The sequence below is a fragment of the Haliotis rufescens genome, unplaced genomic scaffold (genome assembly GCF_023055435.1).
Source record: "Haliotis rufescens isolate VD_foot unplaced genomic scaffold, xgHalRufe1.0.p SCAF_1, whole genome shotgun sequence".
NCBI lineage: Eukaryota > Metazoa > Mollusca > Gastropoda > Lepetellida > Haliotidae > Haliotis > Haliotis rufescens.
Genome location: NW_025963779.1, coordinates 82,088,505 through 82,110,417, shown reverse-complemented (window position 1 = coordinate 82,110,417; position 21,913 = coordinate 82,088,505). Strand labels below are relative to the sequence as shown.

The 21,913-nt window shown below is 37.3% G+C and overlaps 2 protein-coding genes across 5 annotated transcripts in view; both read right to left on the bottom strand.

Moving 5' to 3' along the window:
- The window catches only part of LOC124136896, a 30,836-nt gene extending 18,512 nt beyond the window's left edge, over window positions 1-12,324 (bottom strand). For all 3 annotated transcript variants that reach the window (XM_046502928.2, XM_048402283.1, XM_046502930.2), the window contains exon 1: window positions 12,104-12,324. The gene's annotated coding sequence lies outside the window, so the exon portion shown is untranslated. The remainder of the gene's footprint in view (window positions 1-12,103) is intronic.
- Window positions 12,325-13,904: 1,580 nt separating this feature from the next.
- The window catches only part of LOC124136895 (unconventional myosin-Ie-like), a 61,320-nt gene continuing 53,311 nt past the window's right edge, over window positions 13,905-21,913 (bottom strand). For both annotated transcript variants that reach the window (XM_046502926.2, XM_046502927.2), the window contains 2 exons: window positions 21,635-21,822; window positions 13,905-20,283 (listed from right to left, as the gene is read on the bottom strand). In XM_046502926.2, coding sequence (XP_046358882.1) covers window positions 20,207-20,283; window positions 21,635-21,822 — 265 coding nt within the window. In that variant the 3' untranslated portion in view covers window positions 13,905-20,206. The remainder of the gene's footprint in view (window positions 20,284-21,634; window positions 21,823-21,913) is intronic.

Sequence of the window (21,913 nt, the reverse complement as noted above, 5' to 3'; positions counted from 1 at the left end):
AAAATGAACACATAACAGCTTACGCTTGAAAGCTTATAAATATCCAAAGTCCTTACTCTTCAAATATCCTTTTTCAACTGCCAGACATGCACATCATACCTTAGCTGGTTGACCTGAAGGTTTCAACGTGTTCAGGGCAGCACCTGTTCAGACAATAACCTGCTACATGTGAACTCAGAGCTCCAGGAAACTTTTTGAGCAACTGAGTTTTAACTCGACAGTTTCTATTTTGATTGGTTTATTACATTTTCAATAGGTAACCAATATTTTTCCACTCATCTATTCATCACTGTTTTGTGTATTTCCAAAAATGAGTAAACATTTTAAGATTTATAAAAATATGAAATAATGTGTTAGATGTATACAACGGTTCGAAATGTAGGCTTGACTCGGAAAGTAAATTAGCTTGTAATTGTCTTTCCTAAACTAGCTCGGTTGTACACATGCTGAAAAAGCTTCATTGGGTATATACGCATGCTGTTTTTATACACTGGAGTTTTTCATAAAATACATGCGTTTCTGTTTGCAAGTTAATTGAAAGTAATTTGGTTTTGAATATATTTTTTTAATACAAATATGCAGCTTATCTGTAGCTATGTGAAATGGCCTTTAACAACAGAATTCAAAACTTTAAACATGAATGGCAAGGAACAGACATGGAGTGTTTTTCTTGTAGCTCGTATTTGTAATGTGTTTCATATAACACACACGCATTAGTACCAGACAAGTTAGTGCCACTTTGTTTCACCTTGGCTATGCTTCTGATTACTTGTAATTATAGATAACATGAACTACAGAGACATAGATACTGATTAGGCATTCACACAAAGCAGTCTGCCCTTGTTAAAAGAGTCGTTTGGATAAGTTGAAGTTTCTTGAAATCTTCATCTTTTATTTAAGAGTTCGAACTGAACACCTCACAAACAAATCAAGACATCTGCAGTATGTCTGAAGTCCAGCAACTGTCAAGTGTAGCAACTATGTGATCCCAGCTGCATGGCAAACTTGAAGTGCTGGCAAAACACCACCCAGTTCTGATCCCACAGCCCACTAGATCTGGCTGAATAACGACAGCGAGGTGGCAGACGACCCATCCAGCTGTCAGAACATGTCCACCACAACTCATGTCTTCATTTATGGGGGTATTATCTGTGTCACGCTAAGCAAACTTCAACAGGTAGACTCAGATCAAGTTGAGAAGAGGACAGCTAGATGTGACGCGATATGACCAATTCACACATATATGGGGCTAGTGTCTCCGTTGTCAGGATTACTTACATAAAATAGTCTCACAAAGGCATGAGATTGGAGGCAGTGTCAACAACCACTATTAAAGGAAAGTGTGTTTACCCTGCGCTCTGCAATATTCCAGCTACATGATGGCGGCATTTAAATAATCAAGTCTGTACCAGACAATCCAGTGATCAATATTGAGAGCAACTATCCACACAGTCTGGGTAGAAGGAAACGCAATCAACCCTGTCTGTCCAACCGATTCATTTGGTCAACTCTTACAACCAGCATAGGTTGCTGGTGACCCATTCTAACCCTGAATGCCCTAACAAGAGAATCTATAACAGACTTTTTTTAAAAAGTTTCTTCACATAATGTCAAGTTCAGAACAAGATTGACTGTGTATTGAGTACCATCGTACATTTTCTACCTTCTGCAAACAATATTTGATTCTAGCCAAGATAGGATGTGTTATACAAACTATAACTATACCTTTTATTCTGCAACAGTCCTCACTCTTCAGACAAGGAAAAATGAAAAATACTAAATCTACTTGGAAATTTAATAACTGTCAGTTATAAACATTGAAAAACAGTGTTAGAAATGAAGGGTGTCTTGGGGTCCTTGAGTTGTAGTGGTGTAGTATTTCAACCAACAATGATCCAGGGGACCCTAAACCTTTCATATTAAACATGTCAAACATGATTATGACACGGACTCCTTGACTCTTATGCTTGATTAAAATACTGAATAGATATATAAACATGATAAAATCAGGCCAGACTGAATAATCCGATAAAAATGACACAGATCCTAGAATATCTGTGTATCGTAGTAAAATACACAACATCAATCACCATTAAGTAATTTTGAGCTGCTTGCGTACATATACACATAAACAAAATTAATAAACACAGTGGTACAACAATTACCCAGTGTATCCTTTTCAACTTGCATACGTGTATTTCTTTACTGATCTCTATTTACTGATCGAGTAAAGGCATCACCCATACTAAAATTCGACTGTATTGAATAATGCCGAAAAACGTCCTCCATCTCACCTGTTGTTAATGAGACATGTATATATCACTGTTGTGAGTGTATGCAACATTTTACCGATTGGGGCAGCACACAAACAAATTATACCGGTGAATATTATGTTTGTATACACCTTGACTATCTTTGTTTCCTGATTTCTATGTAGGGAGACATATTCAAATAAGTGCTGTCTTGTTTACCGATCCAAATTTTCAGTTGAAATAAAAATATGTTTAAACCAATTAGAAGTCACCTGAAACAGCATTTTAAGCAGAATTAAATAAAAGAAATGAAGACTCATTGGTGTATAAATATCCAATATACCGCACCCAAGGCAGTAAAACATATTGAATACCCACAGAAAACTATTAATGCCTAACATAAATGATAACTTGAGCAATTACTCAATGTCACAAAACATTATCTGTAGTCCTGATGACACACTTTTGATTTGAAGGAACCAATCCCATTAAAATCACATCTTTGTACTCGTTACAAAAAGATCTGAGGTCATCCCATTTCAGGTCAAGTCAGAACGATGTTTCACAAACTTTGCCCGACCAATGAAATGACTGACTGAAAGTTGACATTAGCCAATCAGAAAACAGCTTTCCCAAGCTCAACGGTACTAATTTCAAACTAGCAACTTCTATTCCAGACCAAGCTTTGAAAATATTTTGACAGAGTTCTCAAACAATGTTGAAAACTGAACAAACAAAAATTCTGGAATTTCTACAAGATTATTGAGATTGTATGGCAGTACTTCCCAGTTGCTATGGAAAGTCTCTTCAGTTTCAAATGTTTATCCAATGGAAGCGAGAGATAGATGATGATCTTGACGGAATCAGTCGTTCACCTTGCAATTGTTGTTCAGAATGCTTCGTGTTAACCTTTTAGCGGCTGCATGATTAGAAAACACATGTAGACTTTAGCGATCTCGTAAGCTTTGTTCTAATTGGTCGTATGAAAGGTCCTTCTGATGTGACCTGTAAGGGGATGTCCTTAGATCTATGGGTAGCATTACAAGCACTAACATCTGATGTTAAAGAGATTGTAAAGGAACCTACCTACCCAGTATACCTTGGTTTCCCACATAATCAATAGTATACCCCATACATTCCACCACACAGTAGTAGGCTGGATACATGTACCCATGAAATCAACTGTCATCATTGATGTAATTTATAGACTCTCCAACCCTCTATCAGTCTCCACAAATCACTGGGTTATCACAGCAGGGCAGGTGGGTCATGACTTGGTATATAATGTGATGTATGTGATATGTAACTACTGGTCCCTCTCTGTGCTCACCCCTCAGCCAACATACCAGTATTGAAAGTGTTGAACATGGGTTTTGTGTGGACAAACCAAGGACAATAACCCAGCCTTCGAAATTCACGCTAGTCAGCTACTCTAAGGTCTGCAAATAATCAAGTCTGGACCAGACAGTCCAGTGATTGACATTATGAGCATCGATCTATAAGGGAACAATGGGAATTTGGTGACATACATCAACCAAGTCAACAAGCCTTACCTACCGATCCAATTATTAGCCTTTTACGACAAGCATAGTCGCCTCTTACAACAAGCATGGGTTGCTGAAGACCAATTCTAACCCACAACTTCAAGGGTAGCTAGTCAGCTAGTATCATTGTATTTTTACTTGCCCTCAGCAAGATTTAGTAGTCTCTGACCTGCTAGTCAGCTAGTCAGCTAGTCAGAGATAAGCTACAAACTCTGGGAACTAGCAGAATAAGGTGTCCACTAGTCCTCTCGGTTATTTTTGAAAAAAAGAAACCAATTTCTAAGGTTGTTATTGGGCTTAATCTGTGAACTGGAATTACAGGATTTGGTTATGCACCTTAGACCATGGCAAACTCATGCTGTCTTGCCATAAGGAATTTACTCTATTTGAGTGTTTACCCAAAGCAAACTTTCCATAATTATTCATTTGATATACTGAGTATTATTCGTGTAATTCGTGTTCAGTTATTGCTGTGCAAGAATGTGACAGGACATACAATTAGTGATGGCCAACAGCTACCATAGATGGCATGGTCAAAGTGACATTTTAATATGACTCCATATTCTGGGGAGAAAAGATCACCACACCCCATGGAATATGTCAAGAGGGTCAATCAAAGTTTAGAGTGTCAGTCAGCAATGACTTTCAATTTCCAATTTTGTAGTCTGCGGACTATCAAGTCATATACACCAACCCTAATGGCTGATTACTTGTACAGTTTTGATTTTCTCACATGTCTGACTATGACAGACAAGTACAATAGCATGAATCAAAGCACAATAAAACATTCCCAAATGATGATATTTAGTACGCCACTTTCAATGCCATGGTTGACATGATTGTGAGGATGAAATGAAAGTAATTATGAAATATCAAAAATTAATTTTAAACACTTATCAAATTACACTGGAAAACACATAACTGTTTGCACCAACACATTCTACAGTCAAACAACTAACCATTAGATCTATACTTCCACTGATCAAACATAAACTTATATACATCTGTAGTCATGACAGCTGAACACTTTGTAACCAAAGAGTTCAAACACAGGAGAATACCATTGATTTATATAAACAAACCTACACTTTCGTTTTCACTCTCAGCATGGCATGACCTCACAACTGACCGAAAACACTTCATCAAACATATATGTTATATATGACGCTTTCATTTATATTTTAAAATGTAAAGAAAATTCAGCCTTTGTTAGCCAGTACACTTTTAAAGATGTTTAAACATAAGCAATCATTTAGCTAGGCATTTAGCTAGACATGTAAATTTTATTGTCAATGTATTTTATAGTATATAATGTATATAGTGTTTTATTGTGTCTCCTAAGCCTAATGGCTGGGTGTTACTTTTTAATATGCCAAAGAACATGTGTATATCTCTCTTTTGTAACACGTGACACGTTAATAAAATAACTCTCTCTCTCTGTCAAAATGTATTAAACACACATAGGGACGGAATTAACATTAATCTCTTTTAGGTGTTAACTCATGGAACAATACCTTCAGGAAGATTATCCTGGAATGGGATTAGAAGGTAGATAATACTTATGAAGGCACGTCCTTCACACTAATCATCTTAATCACAGTCCATAACAGTACCCAATATCAAAAGTGTGACACTTATTTTAGTGACAACCATAAATCTAACAAAATTCAGTCAACTTTTAACATTAAAAAATCAACAACCTGGAGCTTTTTGCCACCTTAGGTTTAAACAGTAATAAATAAATAAATTGCAAGTGATTGCATGGCATTTGACTGGTTAACTACCATAAGCAGTTTGTAGTTGCATTCACATTGCATAAACCGAAAAAGAAGCTTTCTGAATAGATACATTATAACACTGAGCGATGTCACTGAATTCATATCATCTTCAGCTTTCTGAATTGATGACTAAATGAGAAGTTATTATTGCCAACAAATTTATAAGACTTGACTTCTATAATAATTTTGTGTGTTTTTGGAGGCATAAATGTAAAAACTGGTGTGCATAATTTCCACAGTGTGCACACTGATGTAAAAGTGCCTTAAGCAGGTGACACCAGAAATGATCGCAACATATTGTAAACAATGGGAATTGAACACAGAGCTCCATGTTACAAACAAGTGCACTAACCACTGGACTACCCAATTGCCTCAACCACATGAACCACACAACTTGTAAAAACAAAAGAAAACACCATAAAACTTCAGAGTTCTCATTTTCTAAAATCATACGAATAAAAAAATTACATATCTACTCTCATACAGATTAAGTTGAATATTCTTCTTTTTTTTAAAAGTACTTTGTCAAGTATTTCAGACAGCAATGTTTAGGATTGTGTGACCTACCTACAGTCAGTCTTCAATCAATCGATGAGTGAGTGAGTTAGGTTTTACGCCGCTTTTAGCAATATTCCAGCAATATCACGGCGGGGGACACCAGAAATGGGCTTCGCACATTGTACCCATGTCGGGAATCGAACCCAGGTCTTGGGCGTGACGGACGAACGCTTTAACCACTAGGCTACCCGACCGGCCCCCTTCAATCAATGAGAAACCAACAAGAGATTAACCACTGAGACAAGGAACATGACATAAATGAATCGAAATATTGGAAGTCTAAAGAGTGAGGATTATCCCCGGCAAACGTCTTAAGAGGAAGGATTATAAGCCTGATTGACGAGACAAAATATTCACTCAAGTTGGATCAGTCTGACTGTATTGATTGCATTGCACTTAACACACCCACAGATTTTTCATTAGTTCTCAAAATAAGTTCACGAACCTAGTGACAAATGGCGGTGAATAGATACAGATAAACACTAGGATTGAGGTAATATCTTGTTGGTTCACAGGCAGTGCCCAGTTAGTCATGGAGTTGTTCTAACACTTACTCATGTCTAAGCAACAGGCAGCAAGGGAAATGATTTAAAGCAATCTATAATTCTCTGGCAAGCATGAAGTCTTCCCTTCAGACACATGTCTCAATCGTAGGCCTGTTGGCTTACACACAGAGCCGGGCAACCAACACTGGTTTTACAATCTCACAACCCATGTTCTGAAGGTTGCTCCGGACCACAAAATTCAAAAAGCGGTGCTGATGGTGGCAGGGTTATGAGTTTTTCATGCATCTGAAGACAAAGGCTTGAAACACTGTCCTCAACATCAACCTCAAACTTATGATCAACAAAAATTACAAAACTGTTCCTCTTCCCATGTTAAAACCCCTTTTTCTGCTTTAAACAGGAACTGTGTTCACATGCTCCACATTGGGTCACCAAATACAATCAACTCGACGCTGACAGCTGCACATGTCTTCGCAATAGGCCCAAACTAGCCACTTCCAGCCCTCTTTAATCTTTTGGTATGATTATAACCTGTGTATTTCTGTACAATACAGTGACATAATTTCTGTTGACAATAATGAAAAAAGAAAGGAACTAGAGAGGAGATCAGGTGAAATGGGGATAAAATGTTTAAATCATAAACTTGGAATTTCATTCATATGGAACCTGCATGCACGTGTGTGTGGCTGCGTGTGCATGTCCAGACTCAAGCCAGGCCGATAGTGCTAGCACACTGAAATACCATGCCACAGTACTAACATAGCTACTCCATTCAGACACAGTATTCTGACTCCGAGCTGGCCAGTCCATGTTTTATCCCCATAATGCCAAGTGGCAAGCAGGGTAACAACAAGTACCATCTTTTAGTGTCTTTTGGAATGATGTAGGTAGGACCACCGACCTTCCCCTCTCTGGGCAGATGCTCTACCCACTAACCAAACAACTGCAGAATGTACATACAGCAAAACATCGATATCAGTAGAATAAGGATGTATTTGACAATCCAAATCTTGATTGTGTTACTAAATGGGATTCCTATATCCTTACTATGCTCAGGATTTTGAGATTTTCCATTGCAGCACTTTCAAACATTTCCTCAATATTTAGTTATTTGAAGGAAAAGTTAGATGCCTCCAATAACTGCACATGAACATCTATGTACACTATGTTTTGCTATTGCTCATACATGAAACTTTTAAATGATTGTTTAATTCTTATCATGATCATTTAGCTAAACCTGGTAGCTATTGTTTCAGAGGTGAGGTGAAATTGGGTTTTAACGCTGCGTCAAAGACTATTGCATTTATATAGCAACGTGCATGCACGTGTATGTGTGTGGCTGCTTGTACCAGTCCGGACTGATGCCGATTTATAGTGCTAGCTCACTGAGATACCATGCCGCAGTTTAACATGAATACCCCACTCAGACACAGTATACTGACTCCGAGCGCCAGACAGGGTAACAACAAGTATCATCTTTTAACGTCTTTTGGTATGACGCGGCTGGGAATCGAACCCCGACCTTAAGCTCTCCGGGCGGACACTCTACCACAAGACTACGGAGGCGGGTCGCTATTGTTTCAGAATGTTCATAAGACATTTCAAACATTTTTTACCATATGTATACTTGAAAGGTTACATAATATGTTACTCAATGTGTAAATATCCAAATATATACACATGATAAAGAATGACAATTCTTTGGCTTTAGTCCCATCAAAGTAGCCATTATTTCAGAGAAAAAACCCTGATCATCATGATCATATCAGTCAAGACACTATGACACATTATGCCAAGAATGAATTGAAAAATAATAATAATGATATTCTATGGATGTGAACTTTAACTTTAACATCAGGCTGATTATGAATCAAGACATGCAAAATGGAGATCATTTTTCTGATAAACATGCTAACAGAACTATTTACCTGCTCCGGAGATTGTATTGTTCTTTACATACACCTTGTCAAAGGTCCTCCTGTGGTATGCCGACAGAAGAATACAAGAGATTGTTGTCTAGTTATCATTCTCCACTATAATGATTAATAAGTCATTATCTGTGATCCGAGGTGACTCCAGGACAGGTTCCAGATGGGTGCCTGTCAGATGGTGTAACGTTATCCCTAATGAGTATTCTGAGCCATCAGCGTCTTCAATGAAACATTGTCAGGGCGTGTTAGGTATGATTTGAGTTGTATAAGCTTTTAATCCTCTCCGGATGATGTCCACAATCTCGCCACATAAGCCCGAAATGGGACACTAATTATACACATTAACCATGTTAACAGCTGTGAAATTAAATCCACAATATCCTGAATATTGTGTTTAGGGAGCCACAGCTTGGGTAGCTATATCGTACAATGGAGTGTGAATTGTGCATGTCACTATGAGTAAAGATTCTCATTCTTACGTATGGCTCAAAGTATTGCTTTCATATCACATACTGCCTCATAATCTAAGTTCCAGCGTTAGAAATTGGCACTAGTCCTATAGTCCTTGCCAAATTGCTCAATAGTTAAGGTATCCTAAGGACTAGTAGTCAAATACATAATCCAAACATGCAAGAAGAGCCTACTGAGTGAGTGAGGGTTTTCTACTTCATCAGGGACCATACAGCAACATCAACAACAATGGATGGTCACCATCTGAACCTCAATGTTGGGAGAATCAACATGAAATAATGAAAATTCAAATACAATATATTTGTGAAAGGCTCACATAGAAATATTTGATGACATTGAATATGAATAAGTCAGTTTAGTGCAATCTAGCTAGATTGAACATGTTAAATATCACATATCTGTATTTTCATAAACTTATCATATCTATGATGTGAATCACACTAGTACATGTTCAAAAGAATGATGTTATCATCATTTTATTATTTTTTGTTATCAGTCACATACATCATGATACATGTATATGTAAAAGGTATATGCTGTTATGAAATTAAATGGCGACAATTTTTCATTTAATAACTGCAACAATAACTTCATAACTCCATATTCCACAATTCAAAACTGGCCAGGTCCAAGTCCTTAGCTGGGAAAGTATTGGAATTACTTGGTATCCCCTGAAACAATTGTATTCGAATACTAGGCGGCAGCTAAAGGGGAGGGATTTACAGTTAACACCCCACACCAAGGCAGATAATCCCACATAATCTACACTGTCTCAGGAGGGCATTCCACATACTTGCCAATTACCACACCTGCTTGTTACTTCTCCGATATACACACGCACCTACCTCTCTCTCAGATACCACACTGCTGTAATACACACCTGATGCATACATACCCAATACACAGATTCAAATGTTAATTGTTATAAGGTCTGTAATTACCGGAAGAGGTGGATTTTGAAAGACTAGATCTTATAGTTTTAGCATAGTCAAGCAAATTTATTTCAAGTTGTCTTTTTTAATGAAATTCCATACAATACTTTTGAAGTCATACCACAGATTCTCATACAAAAATCTAACCAAGCCAATTATCAGATTTTTGCAACAAAATGGGAAATATTTATTAGCATTTTTGTTAATTCATTCTGAAATCAAAGTTATTTTCTTTGTTGCATTCATTATATGGTATGAAAGTCGGATATTTAGCAGTCTTAGTGTAGTAATACAATGTTGTCAGTTTTCATTGAACATTTTACATGTATTTACATCCTGCTAGTTGTGGCGTTTCTTGATACAAAGTAAGATGATTAAACAAACACAACTGTTACTGTTTCATTTTTACAGAGGCAGTTTAGTAAGCCAATGTTGAGCACAATTAATTAATACAGAATATCAATACTGCAGCCAGGAACTTCACCAAAAAGTGGCATATTTACTTTTCACAAGTGTGCCAACTTTATTATGACGGAGCACCTTTAGAATACCATGGAATACAGTACCACTACATCTCGTGATTTTTGTAGCTAGGCTGACGTCACAGGGCATTGTTCACACTGTGTCTTTTGCATGCTCTTTATCCAAATTACGTCATTGGTTATTATGAAGTGTTTATATTTTAAAGTTTGTGGTACTGTATTCTAATGGTAGGCCAATTATGACACATGATGATGAAGTGACTTATAATTTTGAAAGACTGGTTAAAAAAATATTTAGAATTTCTTGTACTAGAGTTGTGTAAATTTAATAACTGTATTTTTGGTAACATTTAAGACAGATGTGAACCAATGTATACCCACTTGAATATATTTTTAGCACTTATTTCCACAAATCTGCATGAATGTTGCAGGGGTACAGTTTGGCTGAAACACTGGAATATTCACTTCCATTTATGCAAATTTTCAGGTGACAGCGACAGGTTGATGCAGGCCCCATTCAATAATCCATCAGATTCTCTATATTCATGTATGACACAAAGAAATGGAACATCACGACAAACTCATCCAACAGAAAGAAAGTAAATTTTCATCGCATCAGGGTTTTACAAGACGCAGAAATGTGCATCCAGTACACACTAATGTAAAGAATGGACGTAGAAGTATATAGTGCATCCCTCAGGAAGTACAGTACTAGAAACATTCATTGTACTTCATTTGTGACAAGAAGTATAAAAGTCCTGTAATTATTCTTAAAGTAATTATCAAATCCTACTCTACACCATTTTATTACTTTAGAGTAAACTCATATTTCCTGTTAGGACCCTTGAAATTAATTTCAATGTCACATAATATTGTCAATATGCATTAGATAAACAAGTAATGAACCAATTAGTGACTACCTACTCTTCATGCTTGGTAACCCTATTTCAGTTAATCATTTGAAAGTTAATATATAGTTGGATCATATGTTTTCCAACATAATGTGTTTTTGGACAGCCATGTTTATAGAGATTACTTGTGCTATACCAAGGGGTGTGGCTTTACACAGACAGTGAATACTCCAGATGATCTTCCGAAAACATTAAAAACGAGGATACATCAGTTGCACTACATGATTCATTTGCATATTTGGTTTTGTTTCTTTACCCCAAATCCAAGAAAGCAGTTTACAAGGTGTATCTGCCCATCTGTATGCTATTTCAGAATTGAATGAGGCCTACTGCATCACGCTTGACCAATTGTGCAGGCTCTTTTATTAGATCTTGGGCACCCTTTAGAATTTTCAGGTTCATTGTCAATTTGCCTTTTATGTACCATGTTGTTTCCTACTTTTATTCCAGGTTGTTCTTTAGGTTTTTAATTGCAAAACAAGTGTGGCCAATGATCTACCCTCGCCTCGCTGATGCTGACAGTGTCAATCACTGCCTTATTAAATGTCACAACGTTCGTTGATCGTCTCTCCGACATAGTCTGCAAGGTCGTGCATAACCAAGCAATCTATGCAATCTAGAGCAAAGGCCATCAACGCACAGTTGAATGTGCGGCAAAATAACCTTCAGACAGCGTTGCGAGGCCAATGACATTGAAGCGGGGTAGGATTTTACTAGAGTAAAATGTGTTATGCTTACATGTCAAAACACGCGTTTCCAAAAGCATCTTGACGTATAGTTCGTTAGCTCAGCTGTTTGGGACGAAAACGCCATGTCCCATCCTTCCCATGGATCTGTATTTGTATCAGTATTCAGCTGTCTTCAAATCAAAGGTTTACTTTTGTCTAATTTTGTTCCTGTTCCCTACTTTCCATTCACTGTCAACACATATTTCACATTGTCAACACAAAACGGATATTCAAACATAGCGCACTTCCTTGTGCGCATGTCACACGGATACCGGAAGTACAATGTGCCCGTTTCCAATGTAAACAATCGTTGATGCGTTCTATTATGGAGCTTCCTTTTCAAATTATAAGGGGATAAGACATCACTCTTAATAGCAAAGATAGTTTGAGGTTTACATTAAGGATAATCAGAATTAACTAGAAAACGGCGACTGGCTTGACGAAAACGGAACCTTGATATGGCGAGAACCAGCTGTGAACGGCGGCCTTTTTTTTTTTAAAGGAAAGCAAGCAAGGCGTCGTTTTGCCCACAGCTCAGATTTAACAAGTCACAGAGATTTACATCTGGAGAAGATGACTATTGGGATCTAATGGTTCAAGTGTGACTTGTCATCACATGGTGTCGATGGTTGCTCAGGCTATCGGTATATCTGTCTAGTCCAGACTCAAAATTGTTTAAAATATTGCTAACTACAGTGTTAAACAACCTTAAAAAAATAGTGAAAAGTATGTTTTTATTTCCCAAGTATAAGGGCTGGGACGGGAACTTAGGTTGGGTTACCTTCAAGTCGATAATGTTCGCATATCTTTCTGACTATATGCACATTCATTCTGACTTTTATATGTTTTGAGTAAAGATACAGCTTCAGTGTATTCATGATCAGATCGTTTTATATGTGTTTCTAAATACCTTTTGCCAGGGGTCCAGTAAAACAGTCCATTATTGGACATTTTGTACCCAGCCTTGAGACCTTCAGTCGGTATATCCAGGTAGTGTTGGGTAATAGGGGGTTGTTAACAAGACACATTTGGTTTTTAAAATAAAGACAAGTACTCATTTTGAAAAACAGAAACACAAATACTGATCATCTGACATCTATCACAAAACCCATGTCTAACTGGCTCAATGGTCTTCTTGCCAGCATAGTTTCCAAAAGAAGCAGCGCTTTATGGCAATGTCTTCACTTTATTTACAAGAGTGAGTGAGTGAGTATTGTTTTACGCCGCTTTTAGCAATATTCCAGCAATATCACGGCAGGGGACACCAGAAATGGGCTTCACACAATGTACCCATGTCGGGAATTGAACCTGGGTCTTCGGCGTGACGAGCGAACGCTTTAACCACTAGGCTACCCGACCGCCCCTTATCCACAAGACTCACATGCATTGTTGCATTTGGGTGAACAATGTTTGCATAATGAAAAATATTGTATTTGAAAATTTTGCTAACTCAGGTAGGTTTCCATCCAAAGGGTCATTTGTGTTGCAGAGGTCATTTCGTATTTGGTATTTTATGACTCTCTGTGGTTTGCTTTGATGTTGGGTGTTCCCATACATTTATAATGAAAATATGAAACCAAAGGTGATGCCTAGTGTTCTCCAGTTGTATATATAGGGCTCATCTTTGCCATATCACTGAGGAATACAGTGAGTATGGTCTTACACCGCTTTTAGCAATATTCAAGCAATATCACGGTGGGGAACACCAGAAATGGGCTTCACACATTGTACCCATGTCGGGAGTGTAACCCCAGTCTTCAGCGTGACTGAGGAATACAAAGCTCTGTGAACAGAAAACACAAACGCATCTATTGCTGTTGATGTTTATTGAAAATGGGAATGCATAATGAAGATAATATAGAATGATATCAAAATAAGGCTTAACAGGTGTACATGGTTTAAATAGTCCAAGCCAAGCATATACACATATGTATAAAGAATTGAAGCTATAATATACAACATGAACGTGATCATGGTCGGTAACAGTTATAATGTTTACATAATGTCGTCAATATGGGTAATAACATGCCCAGTGTTCTATACAAACAATAAATTCAAGGGACAAGAATCATTCATCAATATACAATTTTACACAAATTTTGCATACCTTTTCTTTATAGTTCTGTCTTCAGGATGTACTATGGACTTCCAAGATATTTTCATATTAATTTATTTATTGACTACTATCTGTAATTGTCACTTCATTAAGTGAGGTGGGCATAATTTTGATATTAACTCAAACCCTAAAGGAATCTGCATGAGAGTTTACGAACCGGATTGCGATTTCGGTGCACGATTTGGATTTGACTATGCATAGACTTGTTAGTCCAGCCAAAATGTAACTCCATAATACAAGCCTAGTTCGGCAAGGGTGGAAACTGGACTTTTGTAGTCGGTTTACTCTCTTGCCTCGGGAAGATGAAGGAAGTCATGGTCAGGTAATAGATTAATTTCAGCAAACAAACTATACAAAGCAAACCCCATCTAAAACAAATCCAATCTAAAGCAATAGAAATGACAAAATTAAAAGCAATTCTCATTCTGTATTTCATCTAACAAATCCTGCTGACAAAAAGAAAGAAATGTGTCATATACTACTTTGCAGCATCTGCGGACACTGTTGTGGTATGCAGGACTTCACACTTATTGCTAACACTTGCATTTCCTCTTTTCCAGGACAGAATAGTTGTGAATCCTTTCTAGTAACGATGTGAATGAAACTGACAAAACCGTGTGTCTTCAGGATGGTAATACCAACATTATTCTAAGAGGAAACTAACCAAGTCTACATATGAACCCCATGTTTGAGACATCAAACTTTAGACAAACCACTTCTTATATATAATTTATCTGAAGACAAGAAAAAAAAAAAAATTATGACCATTACCCTGTTATTTCAAGCACGTAAGAAGGAGGTACCTATCATGTATATTTGGGTCATTATAACTTGTATTCATATGGGACATGTTGTCTATATACCAGAACATACATGAAGTAGTTAGCACTATGTAGTGTTAATGCATCAGGACCCCATTCCACAAAGCAATCTCAGCACTACGATTGTCGTAAATCTCTGTTAAAGTACTGCAGTTACGAGAGTATTAATGCTGAGATCACTTTGTGAAAAATGGCCCAGGGATTTTTCAGTTTTCAAAATTGTCTCTAAAGGGTTAACATTAAACTCACAATAGCAACTTAAACAAGACCTGAAATGCTGATCTTTATTATGAAGAGAGACATAGGGATTTAATTCATATGTAAAAAATATAATAATAAATTCATAAAGGCCAAACGGTTTTAAGGTCACATGACACCATGCAAGACTACATTTCACTTCTATATTGTCTGTTATCTGTGTAGCCAGCTATCTTATTGACACTAAACCAGACCCAGCTACAAATTGTTTAAAAGTATTTGTGAAGGGTGAATTTTCTAACTTATGAATTGTAAAAATTTGTGTTCAATGATTATTTCAGATCTATATAGAAATATATATTAGCACAGTAACCCTGTTTTCATGAATTAGGATTCAATTTTATCACATACAGTATTACAAAACATACATAGAAAAAATAATGACATCCTGCTGTCGTACATTTACTGCAAACAACAGTATTTGGGAATCATCAGTAAGAGGTATCATAAACAGTCCCTGGGCTTTGAAAAGACAATTTACCTCGTGATCATGAGAATAAGGCAATAACAACAAAATAAATGCATATATACACAGGAAGGTATATACATATGAAATATCTACTAACATAGATCATATATTTTGTACAAAATAAACTTAGATTTACTAATTATATTCATCATACACTGTATATAAAAAACAACATTTACAGGCGATTGTAAACACTAGCCAGTTTATTGCTTTCATTTCAGACATCAAATGCATCAGATTGGGAGTATACACCTACCTACAGAGAATCAGCTGTTCATTTCTTACTTGATATCTCATATTTCTACTTCCAGTATGACTTAAGAATGAATACAGACAGGTACGTGTTGAGTACTGACTGAGGGTAACATGGCAGAGAGAGTCTGTAGCTGAGATTGTACATGCACTGAATACATGAATATTCATGAAACTATACGAAACATTTCTTACTATATGGTATGATTGTCTCCCCTTGATCAGGATGTCCACTGCATATGGTTAATCTCTTCCCAGATATGTTTCCATGTCATGTTTTGTCCTCAGAGTAGGGATGTCATCGGATATCACAATATCGATGTATGGATACAAGTTTAATGTCGATACTTTATGGATACAATTTTATGAATATCGATACTAAATAATAATTCAAAGCCACAAAAATGTTTACAAATATTAAGATTACCATGGTTAGATGAATTACAAGAAAGCAGAAAATTCAATAATAAACATTTAAAGAATCAGCCTAGTTCATATATAGCATCAAGTTGATTAATTGTAGGACGAGAGAGAAATTTTTTTGCTACATATACAGAATATCTATTTTTGTTAATAATCAAAATATTGTGATACTTGCAGAAGATATATTGACACTCCAATCATTGACACCCCTATCTCAGAGTAATGCAAAAATCGTCCTACTGTTAAAATGTAATCGCAACATTTGAAGGCACAGTCAACACATTCAATATTGTATATTAACATGTGAATGTGAATATGAAATTAACCGTCTCTTGAAAACACTGTCCAAAAATATGTTCAACCACATTTCAATATACAGTGTGTTGTATGGGCGGAACAGACTTGTTTTGTATAAAATATATCTGAAATAGGATATCTAACTTACATAGTCTCCAAAACAAAATGTACAGAGCATGACCCATCTAATATTCCAAGGCACAAAAATATGGATGGATAGTCAGAATATAGAAGTAATTATCTATAAAATGATCATAAATATGCAGTGTTTCTGTTAAAATAGAACACATGTTCAACACACAAATATCAACCAAGTGTATATAACATCACAGAGCATCTCTTCCTGTCCATAAGTTATCACCTTGTCATAGAGATCAGTAAGAGTTGCTTCCCTTGAACTGACCCTGGCCTGAGTTGGACTAAAGGAAATCAGATAGACTTTTGAAGTTAGGGACTTCTGATCCAGTCTATATGACTTCTCGCCAAGTTGTGTCATTATCCACTAATGGGAATATTGTCTGTTACATTTGTATAAGATAATATTTGTATTATCTATGTAATACTTGGTGGAAACAAATTATCACCCTTTCAAGAAATTAATATTGAGATCGTCTGATTTTCATTATTTTCAGATATCACACACAAACATTGTTTGTAAATATGAATGAATAAAATCTATTCCTAAAGTAATTCTGCTTTCAAAACAAAAGGTTTCGTGCACAAATCTATCTGCATATATATTTGATGAACTAGCAGTAATTTGTGTGAACGAGCCTTGAAATCAGCACAGCAAGACACATACAGTAATCGTAAGAGGCAGGTTCATTATTGACACTAGACCACAGTCATTCAGCCTATGGTATCTACCTGTTGCGTTTCTATATCATTGTTTGACCTGGTAAATATCAAGCGGGGGTGAGTGGTGTTTATCCTGGGCTCGAGAGAACTTTGTACCAGACATCAAATATCCCATGAACCTGCAGATTGAATCAATATGTATTTGCAACATAATACTGATCATTATCACCATGTAACATACGTTAATCAAACCACAGACATGACATGCCTGAAAGATCGTCACCAAGTGCTATGTTCAAAGGACAAGGGTCTCTCAAGATGAGGATCTAGTTATCTATGCTATTTTTATTTTCAATGTTATTTCTACCTTTGAGTTACCATGGTTACTATGTTAATTATCTGTAAACAGAGATGCCTCCACTTCTTTCACTGCATCAACACCTATGCAAGAAGATAACAGCAATTGTCTTCAGAGGTAATTGTGAACCCAAGGTCAGGATGGCTATCAGTAAAACTTAAGATATTTGTTTCAGTGAAAAACAAGCTATTATCAAATGTAACAAACATAATTGTCATATAATTCACTGCAGATAACATCGTGCATACTTACAGTGGAATCTGTCTAAACCAGATCGTATGTGACCAAAAGTTAAGTTTCGTTTGCTACGGTCAGGATAAGTGTTATTTTCACAGTCGTTTAATGCCATTCTGTCAGAATATGAACACACCTTAACAAAGACAATATTTACTTAAAACTATACAAAAGTTCATTCCATAGTCCACCATTGCCAGTGATCCTAAGTCTGGTTGTGACAGATTCCACTGAATCTAGTAATTCCTTTTTCAAACTGACCATAGCCAATTGGTGAGCAATGATACATTCACATAATGACTAGCACAAATTTCACAAATCTTCCCTGACCAACAAAGACAGGGGCACCAAGTGTTGAATGCCCATGAAGGGAAGTCAAACCAGTGTCGTTAGAAGTAATGGGAACACTCTCATGTGAACCAACATCCCAGAACTGGTACAGCATACTAACTATTTCAATCCTACACAACTCATCGCTACATGGCTGAAATAATGCTGATGCAACGTTAAATTTTAATTTGAACACAATCCTATAAGGAGTCAATAAGACTAAAAAAAATAATAGTCTTGAATCTCAGGCACCGCCCACATTATCATAAAGTCTGCCACACGTTTTATTGTTATTTCCAATTTAATTTTTTGAAAACAATCTGTAAATGCTCAGCGTCTTGAACACATGACCCCGGAAGGGAAATGCCACAATACTTAAGGACAAATTTTTGCCAAATTAATGTAAACAAAATTTGGTAACATACGAGCTTGAACAACCACCCATCCAACCCTAAAAAAACCCACACACCACCCGCACAACATCTTCAAAAGCCATTGCCTGAGAACATTTTCTTTTATTTTTACAGCCTAATATGAACAGGATCATGAATGTCAACTGACAATGATCAGGCTATTCACCAACGTTATAACATCTCAGTCATTACATACTTTTCAAAGAAACAAATTCCTTAAACCTGCAAAAAGGCTCTTCATACTATCAATGTTTTCTCATGGAATAAAAGTCCATAAACATTCCTAAAGTATTAAGCCCTCCCACATTCCGTAATAAGTGCCCTATTCAAATAAGCATTCCCAACATGTTTATTTTAAATATACACCCAACTTTTTCATAGCTAGTTTATCTGTCATATCCTGACATATCAACAATAGTAAAATGAAAAAAAAAATTGGTGTTCTTTTAACATCTTTTGAGTAGCATATTCCAGTCATTGTTAACTGCCCGTCCTTGGTACCTATCTTTTAAATACAATCTGGTCAAGCTGCCTTGAAACACACAGAAGTCCCATACATTATGAAAATAGAGTGTAGAGATTCCCTTCCCAATGGTAGATTTTGTCATTTCTTTATTATAATGATGTCGTCAAAAGCTTAATCTTGTTAACAATGTAGAACAGGCTCTTTGATTTTGGGGCCCTTGATATTTTTCATCCTGTATATAAATATAGGGAAACATTAAATCTGTTGGGTTGGGACAAGAGCACCATACTTCAAACACTGAAAGGTTAATTTACGCCTTCGACATGAACCCATCCTTGAAAATTTCTTTAAGCACCCGAAGCGGCTATCACACTTATTAAAGAGACCCCCTGGTGCTGTATGTAAGCAACAGCAGACAAAGTGCCACTGTGAGTGTATTCCAGCCATGTCATGATGTGGCTTCACACACTGCACCCATGATGAGAACTGATGACAGGCCCTTGGCCCGGAGAGCCAACACATTAACCACCAGGCTACCCCCACCCCTTCAAGAGCAAATGTGTATACACTGAACCTTAACCAGAATTGTCTAGCAGGATCAGCACATGGAGTCACACCTGGTCTGAAAGGGGTGGTTCTCCAGTTGGTGTGTAGTAGTAGATGGACCTGTTCATCCGACCGTCTGGTCTGTAGCAGTAGATGGACCTGTTCATCCGACCGTCTGTTCTGTAGCAGTAGATGGACCTGTTCATCCGTCAGTCTGTTATGTAGCAGTAGATGGACCTGTTCATCCGTCAGTCTGTTGTGTAGCAGTAGATGGACCTGTTCATCCGTCAGTCTGTTCTGTATATGAACCTGTCTATTCATCTGTTGTGTAGTTACAGCTTCTCTACATAGTTGGCCGGAAACAGGCCTTCCTTCCCCCTCAGCTTGCCATGCCACCAGCCAGCAGGGTCTGTAACACAAGGCACAGTCTGTCAATACATCAAGCTGAGTGCTGACATAGTCCTGCATTAACCCACACAGAAGCAGCCTAGTTGATAGGAAATCTATAGGTTGTACAGAAGATGGAAGAAGCTCATCCCTAGTTAAATCATGACTTCTAAATTGGTGTTAGGACTTCTTTTTCAGGCAGACCACAAGACTCCTGCTTTTTGGTCACAATTGTTTCTAGTAGAAGCTGAGCTCTTCTCACCTTCAAAGAGTGCAGCTTGAAATTGCAGATGAAAGAACAAGATCAATATCTAACAACCAGAGAGAAAATTTGATGCCTAACATTTTAGAGAGATGAAATTAGATATCTAACAAAAATAATTACCACCTTCTATTAATTGTTTACTTATATAACAGCAAATAGTGTTCGGCATGGTCACTAGACCCTAGTCGAAGACAAGTGAAAAGGTGTGAATGATAGTTTGGTTTTAGGGAGCTTTTGACTATATTTCAGTCACAGAATGGCCTGTCTGCTTAATGTCAATCTCATTAAAATCAGACCTTAGTTCTTGCTTCCGCTGAACAAAGATCTGAAGACATCCCATTAGGGGTCTTGTCAGAACAACCTTTCATCCGACCAATCAGTGCGTCGCTTACCAGATTATGAAAGTGACAGTCGGAATGTGATTTCAATCAAATCATGCAATCTCGAAAACTTTAACATGGGGTATTCCGAACGATAGTTACGGGTTTAACGACTGAATCCATACAATCTAGACCATCTATTAGCCATTCCAGAATGTTTTCTGTTCAGGTTTCAAATTTGTAATCGAGAATTTGTCAAAATATGCTTCGAAGCTTAGTCGCCAATTTGAAATTTGTGCCGCAAAGCACGAGAAAGCTGCCTTCTGATTGGTCATTCCATTGGTCAGTCAAAGTTCACGCAAGGTCGGTTTGACGTGACCCGTAATGGGATGTCCTCAGATCTTTGTTTAACGGTAGCGAGAACTAAGATCTGATTTTAATGAGATTGGCTTAATGTGGAGTTGTCAGAAGTTTCCCACATGACCCCAAGAGCACTGGTACGGTGCTGACAAACCAAGAGTCCTAACCTGGGCAAATCTAGGATTCCAAACCCATATAAGGTAAGGTTATGGCATGCCAAGGGACACAACTCCGCATACCAAATTGCCAGGCCTAATACACCAGGGTCGCCAGTGCAGAATGAACTAGTTGGATTTAGTTCATGATGTCTGGTGAGATGCTATATCAAGACTACTCTAGAGCAAGTGAGTGAGTCTGGTTTTACAACGCTTTTAGCAGTATTCCAGCAAAATCATGGCGGGGCACACCAGAACTTCTAGAATTCTTACCTTCCTTGACAAGTTCTATGACATCTCCCTCATTGAAGCTGAGCTCATCCGTGTCCTGAGCGTCGTAGGCGTACAGACACTTGCACTGAGGCAGCGTGGGCTTGGGCTTCAGATTGGGCTTCGGGCGGGGGCGGCCTCCACCAGGGTTGGGCTTGGCCTTACTCTTCCTTTGATTGCTGCGCAAGATCCTAGAACACAAGATAGATTTGTCAATACCCAACTGATGTGAGAATGAAAATAGAGTGCACACTGATACTGTGAGCGGGGTTATAAGATTGA